The 15,292-nt window shown below is 36.6% G+C and overlaps 1 protein-coding gene across 1 annotated transcript in view; it reads left to right on the top strand.

The window, feature by feature from the left end:
- LOC108716219 (neuronal tyrosine-phosphorylated phosphoinositide-3-kinase adapter 2) overlaps window positions 1–15,292 on the top strand; it is a 93,732-nt gene that overhangs the window by 69,772 nt on the left and 8,668 nt on the right. The window contains exons 5-6 of the mRNA XM_041563375.1: window positions 5,998–6,210; window positions 12,641–12,744. Of these exons, the coding sequence (XP_041419309.1) occupies window positions 5,998–6,210; window positions 12,641–12,744 (317 nt within the window). The remainder of the gene's footprint in view (window positions 1–5,997; window positions 6,211–12,640; window positions 12,745–15,292) is intronic.

Genomic DNA, 15,292 nt, shown 5'->3' with positions numbered 1-15,292 from the left:
TATATATATATATATATATATATATATATATATATATATATAAAGAATATATTAAATAGTAATTGTCAAATAACTATTATATTTGTTAAAAGTTTGAATTAAAAATTACTTTTGATAACTAAGCGTGCATGCACACATTTTTACTTTTGTATTGCCAAGTACTGTATTTAGTAGTTTAGATAAGGTGCAATACTCATACCCTATAGTAAAAACATTAATATATACATTTTTTTCTAAAATGTAAAAAAAAAGCCCAATAATGAACTGTAAGGTAAACACTGATTCCAGATCAATTTGCAAAAGATTTATCGAGTATGCAGTATGCACTAAAGGGTCAATTTATCAAAGGTAAAGATAAAAAATGATGGTTGATCTAGAAGAAAAATCATGTTTCTTAAGAGTTGTCAATAGCTTTTCCATTACTATACTTTCAAAGTCTATAAAAAACAACAAATCATATATACCATGAAAGGATAAGTTGAGAAAAGTTCTGCAAAATTTCTCATAAAATTTGGTCAGAATAATCAAGGACAAATTTTCAAATTATGAAAAATTTGACCTATGTTTTAAATGTACTTCATTCTTTTAGGACATTTTCAGGAAAGGCATGCAGTTCTCATATATGCCTACTCTGTTTTATCTAAGAAATGCAGCAATCCTCTAACCCCTCACCTAACTGAATAATAATGATGGCATTATGACCTTGCACCTCGACCTTGATTTTTTTTAATTACTGTTACCTTAAAAGTCACACAATCTAACATTTTTCCATTGTGAATTTCATTCTAAAATATAATAAACAATTGACACTTTCTCCTTAAGTCATATCAATTTCCCTAGGTCATTCATTGCAAGGGCTCAAGTATTCAACTAATAAAAACTCATGCATGTTTTCCTCATTCAAATACCCCAGCTTTCCACCTATCATTTTTTCAACCTCAAGTAGGTTTTTCAATAAAGGTGGCCATAGATGAAAAGATCCGCTCGTTTGGCGACATTGCCAAACGAGCCAATCTTTCCCCGATATGCCACTAACGGGCATGGCTATATCGGGGGTAATCTGAACGTTCGGCCGAGCGATCAGATTATGAAGAGAGCGCAATGGGCTCCGGCGGAAAATGTCGGGACTCTCCCCACACGGTCTGGAAATCGTACAAATCCTCGATTTGTATGATAGGATCTTTGCGTCTATGGCCACCTTTAAATAAACCTTCCAAGCCTTTTATTTTTTGTCAGAAGAAAAATAAAGATTGTACGGAAGCCAAAGTATTCGAATGTGGAAACTACACAAGAGTTTAAGAACTGTGTTTTTTCTAGCCAAATGTTTTAGTTCAAAGTGTTTTTAAATGTGGCCCTCTGACTATAGGCTTAGTGAGACTGGTACAGTACCTCCTTCCTCGTGTCTCTTAAAACAATGCTTATTCTTGAATGTTGTATTTTTTATTTAATTCTGTTCTATTATTGCATAGGCTGTTCTATTAATATTTAGAAAAAGCTTTACCTTCAGCAGAAAAAGGTTTTATTTTCCATGGCAGAGTTATATCAATGTGGCTATAAAGTTCTGTTCACAGATTTAGGTTATTTTAAATTGTTACCTTATTTATTTTACTTTAAACAATTAGGATTTATTTATACATATTAATGTGATTGTAAATATGTTTTGATATTATGTAATTTTTAGATTTTCACAACATCAGATAGCACCCACCACCCCCCTTCCCTGGGGACCTTACTCGAGGAGTAACATGTATACATATGTTCTCATATGTTGAATTCTTCATAACTGTATTAAGCTTTCAGGGTTAACTAAAAACTTTGGACACTTTAGAGAATTCACAAATGTACAGTACATATTTGTTCTTCCTTCATCCTTAGCATTTGCTGATCAATATCATCTCCTAACCATAATCTGGAATGAGCATTGTAGTGCAGGATATTACTGTCTGATCCAATCAGCTGTTCATTTTTGCTCTTATTAGTTTTCTGATGATAGGGAGCAGACCATAAAATGAAATACATCTGCGAAATTGTTGACTATAATGAAAATCTAATGAGAAGAGAAGCTCCTGGACTTTTACTTATAAGTTCAAATTTCTCTGGTTTATATTTTGTTTCGTACTATACACGGTACATTGCATAATTTTAAAATTACTATATGATTCTTACTTACAGAATACTGCTTTACATTAATTAAAGGTCAACTATGAATGTCAAATCTCTTCATACACCTCATATGCTCAAAGCCTTCTTTTGAAATAGAATCCAATAGTGTGATCAGAGGAGCATAACTGTGTCAGGGGATAAAAAATCAACACCAGGTAAAACTACATAAAAAAAGACAGTGATATCAATAATATCACACATAATACAAAGGTCCCTTACTAGATAACAGATATTTATCCTGATGTTAAAAATATATCATGGATTCATAACAAATATAGGTGTACAAGGTAATAATGAAAATATGTCTTGGACTATTATTTATGAATTACGCCTTAAAAATAATTGCATAATAACAATATAAAAATGTCAGTCCATAAATATTTAAATTATCAATTGATAATATAAAAGTGCCTAAAAATAGGTTACATTTAGATAACTACAAAAACAAAATAACTGAATAAACAAGTTAGAAAATGGCAGGGCCAGAAGAACAGTAGTTCCACCCAATAAATGGCTCCGGCTACAATACTGACACATATCACAACATGTTAATGGGCAGATTTATCAAAGTGTGAAAATAGAACTCACCACAGTAAAATTCCACCACTCTATTCATTCCTATTGGATTTTTAGATGTGTATTCATCAATGGGTTAAAGTTTGAGATCACCATTTGATAACTACGCCTCTAAAATCCCATAGGAACGAATAAAAAGTGGTGGAATTTAATATGGTGCAGGGGCGCGCACCAATGAGGCGAGCTGAGACGCTCGCCCCAGACGGCAACGCCGGAGAGGTTTCCAGGGGCGGCAAATAGCCGCTCCTGGTACCTTTAAGTGCCGAATTTCCCGTTTTTAAACCGGAAATTCGGCTTTACTAATGCGAGAGAGCTCAATTGCATTAGTGTTCCTGCCTACCCTCCCGACAGGTAAGTTGGCGAGGGGGGGCGGCATTGCAGGAGCCGCCTCAGGTGGCCCTTAGGCAAGAATCGGCGCTGCTGTGGTGGGTTCTAATTTCACAAGTTAATAAATAGATTGTAAAGTAGACTGTTAAGGTTGTTTCCAAAGACATTATAGACAGATAGCAAGGGATCTTTTTTCCTATAAAAACAAAGCCTGAGAGGCTACCACTTTAGATCAGAGGAATAAAATTTTCATTTGAAGCAGCATAAGTGTTCACCATGGAAGTGAGGTTGTGGAATGCCCTATTGGGTTATGTTGTGATGGTTGATTCTGTCAATGCCTTTAAGAGTGGTTTGGATGTTTTTTATATATAGTTTATATATTTGAGAATATAGAAGGTCAGTACAAGTGTGTGTGTATATATATCTATATATGCAACGTTTATTTTGGGGGGTTGGTCTTGTTGGACTTTTTGTTTTCAACCCAACATTAGTATGTAACTATGAGCAATTGTTGACAAAGACATTGACAAATTTGCCTCGAATTGATTAAAGGGGTTGTTTACCTTCAAATTGACTTTCAGTATGACGTAGAGAGCGATAATCTAAAACAATTTGCAATTGGTTTTAATTTTTTATTATTTGTGGTTTCTGAGTTTTTTTAGCTTTTTATTCAGCAACTCTCCAGTTTGCAATTTCAGCAGTGTGGTTGCTAGGGTCCAAATTAACCTTTATACATATATATCAACACTTTTGTTAACAGAATAATGGTGCTGCTAATGTACACCTTTTTTATACTCAAGGGGGCACATTTACTTTGCTCGAGTGAAGGAATAGAATAAAAAAAACTTTGAATTTCGAATGTTTTTTTAGGCTACTTCGACCATCAAATTGGCTACTTCGACCTTCGACCAAGACTTCGACTTCGAATCGAACGATTAACTAAAAATGGTTCGAATATTCGATAGTCGAAGTACTGTCTCCTTAAAAAAAACTTCGACCCCCTACTTCGCCACCTAAAACCTACCGAACCTCAGTTTTAGCCTATGGGGAAGGTTCCCATAGGCATTCTAAGTTTTTTTTGGTCGTAGAAAAATCATTCGATTGATTGATTAAAATCCTTCGGATCGTTCGATTCAAAGGATTTAATCGTTCGATTGAACGATTTTTCGTTCAATCGTTCGATCAAACTAATTGCGGTAAATCCTTTGACTTCGATATTCTAAGTCAAAGGATTTACCTTCGGCAGTCGAATATTGAGGGTTAATTAACCCTCGATATTCGACCCCATGTAAATCTGCCCCAAGATGTTGATAAAAAGTCTTTCTTGACACTATTTGTTATTATCTATGTTTCAATTAATCACATGAGAACTCATTCAGTGTTTTATCCCTAGTAAGATTACATATATTTTGTTGCTGCCAACAATTTGAGGAACAAGTAATGGTTGTTCAGTGACTTATCTCTTCTTTTGCTGAAAGATTAAAACCAGCACTTTCTCTAGTATCTGAATTATTTGTACTGAATGGTAACTGTTCAAAGAGTTGCTACGAGAACCAGAGCATACACTTGTCACTAATTGCACCCTCAGAGTTCAATTTAAACAAAGCATTCCACTGCAGTAAGCTGCAAAGTAGTGCGGGTAGTGAAGGGAAGCTAAGTGCCCCATTAAAAAAAATCTAAATTGCAAAGTTTTGTGGTGTGCTTCAACAATGTAATATCATAGAATGCCTTTAATTATGTCTAATGTCCCAAAAAAATCCTGAACCCTAAGTATAAATTTCCCTAAATTTTTCTCAGAGGAAGTAGCATTTGCATTCTTTTGTTTTTGGTTTTCATTAGCCAACAGATAATAATAGTTCATTTCATAAGAAGTCAATAACATTATATTGTAGTTCTGGATTGCATGTTATATTTGTCAACAGACTTTGTCAAGCTTTGTTAAACCATTTTTAAATATGTATTATTAAAACTTGTGTTTTGTAACAAATAATATACCCACTGTTGTATAGTATGAGGATATTAGATGTCATCTCAGAGTTCCATGACCTGTATAATGGCACTCAGCCATGACTGAAGAGCAATTTCAGCATAAATTACAAAGGTAATGTTTGTGTATTTTTGTGTATAATTCTCCAGTATGGCCTATGGCCTAGCAGACCATTGTGAAACACAACATAATTTTTTTACTATTTAATAGTATTTTACTATTTAATATCTGTATTTAGAACAAATGCCCAGTGCCAGGCCTAAAGGTGAGCATGACAGAGGCAACCAGCTGCCTTCAATCACCCCAAACTCCCATCCTCTTCCTTGCTTAATAGGAAAACATCCACCCAGACACCCCCACTCTCCCTCCCCTGACTAACGCACTTTCTTCTACCACAATGAGATAGTAGCCCATAAGTGAGCTTAGGGGGTCAGAGACTTACAGATTGGAGAAGGCAGACAGAAGAGGTATATGGCCATGTAGGGTATAGGCTAAAGAGGTGTATGTACCTCTTTAGCCTACACCCAATTCGGTTTCTTAGAGGACCAGAAGATACTCTGTACAGCAACTTTTCTAGTCAGAAATGGCAACAAGATATCCTTCAGACATCTCCTCTTTTCAAGCCATTTTAATAGTTAGCTTTTAAGGTGTCTTATCAAAGGCTCAATGAGTTTTGCTGTCCATTTTTGAATAAATTGTCAATTATAGGAGAGTGTTGGTGCAAAGGGTTTTAGACAAAAAGCTAGACATCAAAATATATAGCACAATGCTTATGTTTGTATATTTATGAAGTAGGCAGATGATTCACCCTTAATTTACAGCATAGCCTACAAATCGATAACTTTCTGATGTTCTTGTTAACAATGGTATGGATCAAAATGTTTGTTTTGTCCCCTTTCTGAAATATATTTTGATGCGGATTTATTTGTACATTATATTATTAGAACCACAAGATGAAATTAAAGTCAGAAGCCACAGCACGGAACCCTTACCAAAGTTGGAAAATAAAGAGCGAGCTGTTCATCATTCATCACCTCCGTCAAGAGATTCTGTAAAATCTCAGGAATGGGATGGAACTCCTGGTCCAACACATGTCTCGAGTAGGCTTGGAAGATCATCTGTTAGCCCAACAATGCTAGCAGGAAATAACAGCTCAGGTAACAACATGGTGCTCTTTCATGACATATTTGGGTCTAAGATGTTGTATGTATAATACTTAACATTTCCAAACCATTAATTGCATATTTGATGTACTCTTACCGTGTAAACATGTGCTAAAGAACATGTGAAACATGTTGTATGGACATGTATTCCATCCTACTGTACAGTATTTTAACATTTCATTTATCAACAAATTTAATTTATCAACAAATCTTTGTTATTTCTGTCCCTCATCAAAAATAATCGATTGGGCTAAGAAGTAAAGCCATGTCCAATATGACAAAACAATGTCTGCACTGAGGGCTTACAGCCTTGATTTCTGGACAAAAGATATAGTTTTATGTTGTGAAACTGTCTTGAAATATGTTGGCTTATTTCTTGTCCATTAGGTTGGGCTATAGGCCATTCATTTTTTTAAGGTAGAAGGATACACAATATGAGTGATGTCTTATTTAATGATAAAAAGCTCACAACTGATAGGGTGATTTGCATAGAGTTGTTTTTAATTACATATTTTTCATGTGTCAATGGAATTGAAAACGCCATAACAGATTGTTTGCTCATTTAACCTATCAGTATATTTTCTACGTGACTAATTTCTTAGCAAATGCAGAAATCTCTAACAGCCCCCAGTGTCCCAAGGGGTCCTACAGGCACAATAATCCATTGCCTCGGTATACAATATTACACATAGTTATTTTATATATTCTTCCCAACTGCACTCTGTTCTACCCACAACAGAAAAATCTTGTATTCGCCATTGGACAAAATAAAAGTAGTACTGTAAAAGTAAATATTTAATTTCACTGTAAATATGTATTCCACACATAAGCTATATTCAATTTAACATGAAGGTTATAGATAGCATATGCCAGTAATTATACTATGAAATCAAGAAACTGTCAGGAAAGCTTAATGTATAAGCATCACTTCAAATAGAAAAGAGGAAGGATTATACTCACTGATAAATTCTTTTTCTCACAGTCATATACAACAGTACAGAAGGCTTGCACAGAATGCAGGAATGTTCTCTTCCTTTTAGGAAACAGTATGGCAAGTGAAAAGTAAATTGCATGAAGAGACCTACCTCTATTGAAAAGGTCATGGGGCGAAGGAGCGTCATGCAGGAAGCTTTATCAATATACTTGAGCACTGCAACCTGCCTATGAGAAACATTGCGTTGTCTGGGTTTTGTAGGATGTGATAGAGTGGAAAGGAGTTTACAGCAGTAGATCATCTAGTCTAGTGAATTTAGGCCACTAGGGTGGGTGTGAATTTAGTAGATTCCCAAGAGGCTTTAGTGAGGCCAAAGAGTAAATTTTGAAATTACTACAGATTTCCCAGGACCACAAACCTCAGGCACTCTTAATTATTTTATGGATTAGGGCATGTAGATATGCATCCTGTAAGACAGTTGATGGAAGTAAAAAAAAAAGCCTCCCTGTTTCACATTGGTATTAATGGTATTAATGGACCTGATGGACACCAGAATGAGTTAGCATGATTTGTTCTTCTTGGGCACCAGAAAGAATGTTGCATTTAGAACAGTTTTTCTTTCTGTGAAAAGAAAAATAGTTTTATTAGTTTTCATATAGTAAACAAAGAAAAAAAGGAGGGGGGTAATGTTTCCGCCTGGGGATTCCTTACATTTACCATAGGTTAGACATACAATTCCCAATATACTTTATTCACTTTAAACTAGTTAATTGCAATCATCCAATATAGTTAGTCCTTCAGCCTCAGTCCATGGCTGCCAGATTTTGTCAAACTTTTCAGGGCATCCCCTTGCTAAGTTTGTGAGTTTGATCATGGGGAGCATATTTTTAACCTGCTTTTGCCACATTTCCTGTGTGGGAGCTCTGGGCCCCATCCATCTCAAAATAACACACTTTTTTTGCATAATATAGTAGACTTCTAGCAAGGAGGCTCATGTATTTGACTGTGACAGCTCCATCCAGCTCTCCCAACAAGCAGCAGTGGGGAGACTGCAGTGTGGGGAGGGCCAGTTGTGTGTGAAGTGGTATAGGTTGTCAGTCACCTCTTCCCATTGTTCCTCTCCCAAATCCCCCAGTGTGTCCTGCAATTTCAGGTACGTGCCTGAAGCCAGTAGATTTGAGATACAAGTTTCTTAGGGGTTTCGGAGCTTTTGAGTTTCAGTAGTGGATATTCCTCAAATATTACCGTGTGGGTACGAAATTGGTTGGAGAAGGCTTCCCGTATTTGAAAATAAGTATGTAGTCTCAGATTGGATGTTGTCACCTTTTCTCTGAGAGCTGTGTAGGATATGAAAGCATCCTCCACCAACACATCTGCAAGCTTTTTAATGCCTCCTAGTGGCCTTTGTTGGAAGTTAGGAAGGTCTAGGAAGTGGATGAGGTTAGAATTCTTCCACAGTAACTTTGGGGAGAGGAGCAGAGGATCTGATCCTGTAATGCGAAGTCCTGTTGTCCAGGCCCTGTGGGTTGTTGTTATTACTGCCAAGTCTTTGGGAATGTAAAACAGGAATCTTGACTTTGGAGGTAAACACTGACCTCACTAACTGTTTGAGGGCTGCCCTCTTTGCCGTGGAAGGAGAGACATTACAAAGAGAAGTGTGTCAAAAATAGATTTGGTAGCCCAAAGTGATGATTCAGTTGACCAATTTGTCTGATGTTATGGTCAGCCCTGTCTCTCTAAAGAGTTAGAGGTGCCCCCAACCGCCAATATGACTTTGGGAGAGTCTAGACTCTCATGCATCTTGCTGTTTGTTGTTGTAGGATGTTTGTTACCTGGACCACTGTAGGAGTGCCAGTTAAAGGTAGGGGGCTAAAAGGGCTGCTAGCAAGGGCATAACTACAGAGGAAGCAAACCGTGTAGCTGCAGGGGGCCCAGGAGGTATAGGGGCCCAATGAGGGCCTAATTCATATAGAAGTTAAATTAATATTGGTAAAAATGTCAATTTCTAGACATTTTGGGGGCCTGAAAAACAATTTGCTGTGGGCACAAGTCAAATAATATCTGCCAGAAGCCAATACAGCAAGACTGATTAATAATCAGAATATACAGACTGCACTGGGCTCTGTGTTGTCATTATTATTATTATAATACACAAAAGCCATGAATATCTTGTAAATTATATCCTTATAAACGGTGAGTAGTGATGTCATCAGTTATAAACGGTGAGTAGTGATGTAATTTCTGTCACATGACTCACTAAAATGTGTGTATTATAATTAATAAAGTACCCCCAGTTGTAAAATATGAGGATATTATACGTTACCTCGGAGTTCCATGACCTGTATAAAAACACTCGGCCTTCGGCCTCGTGTTTTTATATGGTCATGAAACTCCTCGGTAACTTATAATATCCTTATATTTTACAAGAGGGGGTACTTTATTCACTATATTAACATGTATTTATATAGCGCCAACATATTGCGTAGCACTGTAAAGTAAATGTGATTATACAACTACATCACATGAATTACATACATAGAATATATGGAGTAACAAACATCACAATCAATACAGGTACAAAAAGGTGAGGAAGGCCCTATGCATAGGCATACAGTCTAAAGGGAAGGGAGTAATACACAAGGTGTGGGAGTGGGCAAGATCGAATTAAGTGGGTGAGAAATGTGGTATTGTATGTGGTGTTGCGTTTGGTAGTTAAGCAGAGTGAGGGTAGGCTTCTCGAAAGAAGTGCGTTTTCAGAAATTTCTTGAAAGCAGAAAGGTTCGGAGAAAGTCGGACAGACCGTGGGAGAGCGTTCCAGAGGAGGGGTGCAGCCCTTGCAAAGTCTTGAATGCGAGCATGTGAGGAGGTAATGAGAGAGGAGTTGAGTAGCAGGTCAGTAGAGGAGCGTAGTAAGCGAGTGGGTGAGTATATAGAGATGAGTTCAGAGATGTAGGGTGGGGCAGAGTTATGAAGTGCTTTGAAAGTCAGTGTCATTAATTTGAATTTGATTCTGAAAGGTAATGGAAGCCAGTGCAGGGATTGACAGAATGGCGAGGCAGAGGAGGAGCAGTTGCTGAGGTGTATGAGCCTTGAGTCATGTAATCTAATATGGATTTTATAGTTTTTGTATTGTTTAATACAAACTTTCTCCAACTCTGCAGAACCAGTGGCTGCAGCAAACTAATCCTACAAATAGAATCCCAGTTTATCTGTTTAAATCTGGCTCCATGATCTTTGTCCCTGCTGCTGGCATTGGAAACATTAAAGGAGATGTAAAGGCAAAAATAAAATCCAATACAAATCTCTACACAGTCACCAACTTCTCTACAAGGAAACAAAGCTGTTGGAGTTCTGAAAGGCTGGGAAGTAAGGCAGGGGCTCCCTCTACTGTTCATAAGTATGATTGTTTCCCTGCACAGCAGTTAGGGACCATCTGACAATTCCTATCCACAGCAGTAAATGAAGGAAGAATTTCACTGCATACAGTCAGGTTTCTAAAAACGGTACACATTTTTGAATCAAAGTATATTGGAGATAGATTTATTTTTCATTAAAGAAAGTAAAAGTGGGATTTTATTGTTTTGCCTTTACATGCCCTTTAAGTAAATAGTGTCTATTTACATCTCTTGTCTTGAACCACCTTTTAATGATGGTCTGTGTGCTGCTTCACAGATCACCTGACCAGAAATACTACAACTCTAACTGTAACAGGAAGAAGTGTTGAAGCAAAAGACAGAACTCTGTCTGAACTGTTAATTGGCTCATGTGACCTAACAAGTATAGTTTGTTTGGTATGTTTGTGTGTACAGTGAATCATACTATCCTAGGGGGCGGCCCTTATTTTTTAAAATGGCAATTTCCTATTTATGATCACCCAATGGCACATACTACTAGAAAAGTATATTATTATGAATATGGTTATTTACATGAAGCAGGGTTTTACATATGAGCTGTTTTATGCAATATCTTTTTATAGAGACCTACATTATTTGGGAGGTATAGCTTTCCTTTAAGACACTGGCTGCTAGGACTGGAAGTTAGCTTTTAAATCTTGTTATCCTGTGATAGGAATTTGCTATTTTCTCATGTGATCTTCTTAATGGGATTGTCCAGTTAGGGGGCAAAGAGGGAGGCCCCTGTACACAAGATGAAGTCACTGTGCTCTTAAAAGCTGGAGTGAGAGATGGAAAATATATAGTTTAAAATACTCTCAGTCTTTCTATCCATTGGGTTCCTGAAGGATTAAATTACATCCTTAAGAGGTATGTCTTTTTGTGATTGCTCAAAAGGGTAAAGGGTATCATTCCTTTTATCTTCTATCAGCATAAAACTGTGCTTTGTGTGTATACTCAAGTGAGAAGGTAAATCCCCACTCTTCGAGTCAGGGTTAGGGTGAAGGGTCTTGTGAGGGGTTAGCTTCCCATAAGGAACAGTTTTCTTCCCCTTCGCAGGGGCAGAGTTTGGAGAATCTATTTTGCAGCAGGTTTAGCAGTGGTCCAGCTGTGCTAATTGTATAGATTTAACTTTTCAACTGAAGTGGAAATGCCTAGAGTGGAGGAATGAGAAGGCTGGGACCTTATAGATGTGTAGATGTGGGGGGATTACCAACTTGCTTTGAAAGCTTTTGTTTTTCTTTGTTCTGTTCTGGGGATTTTTTATGAGTCTTGAGCAGATCACAATGCCCTTTAACTGTTTCACCTTGTCTACAGAGAGTGGACATGGTTGAACTGGTTTATATGTCATGCTGGTTACTGGTAGCTAGCTATATTTAATAGCAGTTCCCAGAGAGAAGAGAATAAGGAAAAAGGATAGCAAAGCATGTAAATGGAAAAATAGACTGCAGAGAAGACATATCAGGATGTCTCAAGATGGTTCTGTCTTTGCAGGAGTTTGTTTCGGAAGGCACAGCATGGATGGGCCAGTGTCTCAGACAATTTTCAGTGTTAGGAGGAAGCCAGCAGTGATATTCAGGGTGGTGATATTGTGGTTGCATGCCACTACAACCTGTATTGCCAACTGATATTTAGAATCCCAGACCATGGTGTGAATTTTAAATGTGGTGTTTTAGTATGACAGAGAGAGTATGGAAGCAGTGTAGCATGCCTTGCCTGGTGACTACAACATCAATTCCGTTCATGCCAATAGAAGCACCAAAGATAAGAAGCCTGCCTGTCGCCCTGGAGAATAGTAGAACAAAAAGCAACAAAAAAGAGGGGGAGAACATAGGGGGAGCTTGATAGGAAAGTCAAATACCTTTAAAGGGAAGAGTATGTCAACCTTCTGCCTTTTAGGTATGAACCAAGAAATAATAGTACTGTAGTATTGTTGGTCATTTCTTAGGAGGTATAGGGTTTGAAATTTCCTTTAAACAAATACTGTAGAACAGAAGATATGGCAAGTAATTGTAGAAAAATATGAATGACACGTATTTTAATTTCTATATAAGGTTGTCTATCATTTTAAAATCTGTGCTTTCCTTTTATCATACAGAAATGAGAATCAGCTGCAAATTAGGTCGATCTGCTTCCACTTCAGGTGTGCCTCCTCCGTCAGTTACCCCCCTCAGGCAAGCGAGTGAGCAACAACAGAGCCAGGTACCGCCGTTTCCCAGTAGTGAATGACGTCATGTGATGCAACATGCCAAATACTTTCCACGTCTCTGTCTACCATATATGTTTCAGATCCGTGTGTCTGTCTGCGTTTAATTCTGTTTTTGTGTCTGTCATTTGCAAACAAAGTCATCCACTTGTTTATGGGTGGAGATTTGTTTCTAGAAGTCATGTGTTGACTCAAAGTTGACTCATTCTGTAACTGTATTTGTAACATTTTATGATTGTACTTTTTTAATTTTTTCACATTTTGTGCACTTTTTTACCGCCTTACAAATTTATCAATATTTGATAAATTTCGTGACCTTCTGTTTAGGATTTCATGTCTTGTCTACAGCACTTGAAGTATTGTTAATGATTTGTACATATCTTTTACAATTCTCCCTACTGTACTGTAATAAGATAGTCTGCATTGTTTCTGTCTTGGTGCATGATTGTAATACACTGTGAATTATCACTGTCTGTACAAAATACTTGCACAGCCATCATTTCCATCTTATTATGGCAGCTAAACACTTTCCTGCCCATGGGTATAGCAAATAAACATGATTATTGCTGGCGTTGTTATACTGTATACTAGTAATACACATACACCTTTTCATTGCCAGACACACCTGCTGGACATTGTTTCACTTTAAAATCCCACTAGCAGGGAAGGGGTTAGTCACCCCTCATATTAATGCCAAATTTCTTAAGATGACATGTTTGTGCATGGAAATCCATATCGATATTATTATTCTGAGACAAAAGTTAAAATAAAGACATCATCAAAATACTCTCTCACAGTGGTTCCTCGGTGCATAATTGTGTGTGGCTCTCACATTCATTTAAATGGAACAGTTAAAAGATACATGATCATTCAGCGTCTTTGTTGTTCTTCACTCTCTATATGATTTCCGAAAAATCTGCAGACCATTTACCAGGACTGGTGGGTCTGAACACTTGTAACGGTTTTGATCAAAGTCCTACTTTCTACATTTGAAACACATTTTTTACTTCTTTCTTGTTTATCATATAAGTAGTCAACAACATTGCACCTCTACATTGTGGTGTAGAATAGATGCTCAGGTTTAGGAAGTGACAGTCTTCAGTACTCTCACTGGTAATGCAAATGCAACCCACAGAATCTTCCTAGGGCCTGTCTCCCTTCTATTGTATTGTTGGGGCTTGAAGACATTTGCTTAAAAGAACAGTAACGTCAAAAAAATAAAAGTGTTTTAAAGTAATGAAAATATAATGTAGTGTTGCCCTGCACTGGTAAAACTGCTGTGTTTGCTTAAGAAACACTAATATTGTTTATATAAATAAGATGCTGTGTAGCAATGGGGGCAGCCATTCAAAGGAGAAAAAGCTCAGGTTACGCAGCAGATAGCAAATAAGCTCTGTCTGTCTAATGGTGTTATCTGTTATCCATTAGTTAACCTGTGCCATATAGACATTTTTCAATTTCCGCCATTGCTCCACATCAGCTTGTTTATATGAACTATAGTTGTGTTTCTGAAGCAAACACATCAGTTTTACCAGTGCAGGGCAAAAGTACATGATATTTTCATGTACTGTTGGTGTTACTGTTCCTTTAAATAATTCTTAGACATTAAGGGGGTTATTTACTAAGATCCAAATTTTTCTCATATTTTATTCATAAAATATATATAAATACCATGACCAAACTCCCATTCTCAATTTGAGCTTATTTATTAATACAATAGCCTGAATACATCGGATTGAGGAAAAACTCTATAAAATCTAGTGAAAACCCAAATCGATCTAATTTTTCACCATTTTCCTGAATCACTTGATTTTTCGAGTATTTCGAAAACCATGATAACTTCAGTTTGGGATAGGTGCCTCTCTCATTGACTTACACAGGACTTCTACAGGTCTGAGATGGCTGATATTCAGATTCAAACTTTTTGCAGCATCGGGGTATAATAAATATCCAATAATTTGAGTTTTTACCCAAAAAGCCTGACCAGAAAAATTTGAGGTTTAATAAAAAAAATAACCCTAACAGATGTTTGCAATATATATATATATCTATATCTATATCTATATATATATATATATATATATATATATATATATATATATATATATATCTATATATATATATATATATCTATATATCTATATCTATATCTATATATATATATATATACATATATATATATATATACATATATATGCCTCCAATAATGATAAAATTGAGTCTTTAAGAGAAGGCCTTCCCATAATTCTGAGCTTTCTGGATAATGGGTTTCCAGATAACAGATGCCTTGCCATATATAATATGGCGGAGGTCCTCCATTAATGTTGTATGTGAAGACTTTTAAGATAAAAGTCTTCTGGGAAGCTGTCTCATATAGCTTGGAAAGAAAACCAACCAATCAGAAAAAGAAATCTTCATTGCACACTGTGTTCACATTTCTCTTATTACAGGTATGGGATCCATTAACCTGTTATCCAGAAAGCTCCACATTACAGGAAAGCCATCTCCCAAAGACTCCATTCTATCCCAATAAACTGAATTTTT

Source organism: Xenopus laevis, chromosome 5L (assembly GCF_017654675.1).
Source record: "Xenopus laevis strain J_2021 chromosome 5L, Xenopus_laevis_v10.1, whole genome shotgun sequence".
Classification (NCBI taxonomy): Eukaryota; Metazoa; Chordata; class Amphibia; order Anura; family Pipidae; genus Xenopus; species Xenopus laevis.
Note: the sequence above shows the minus strand (reverse complement) of the source record. Positions and strands in the feature narration are given on the sequence as shown.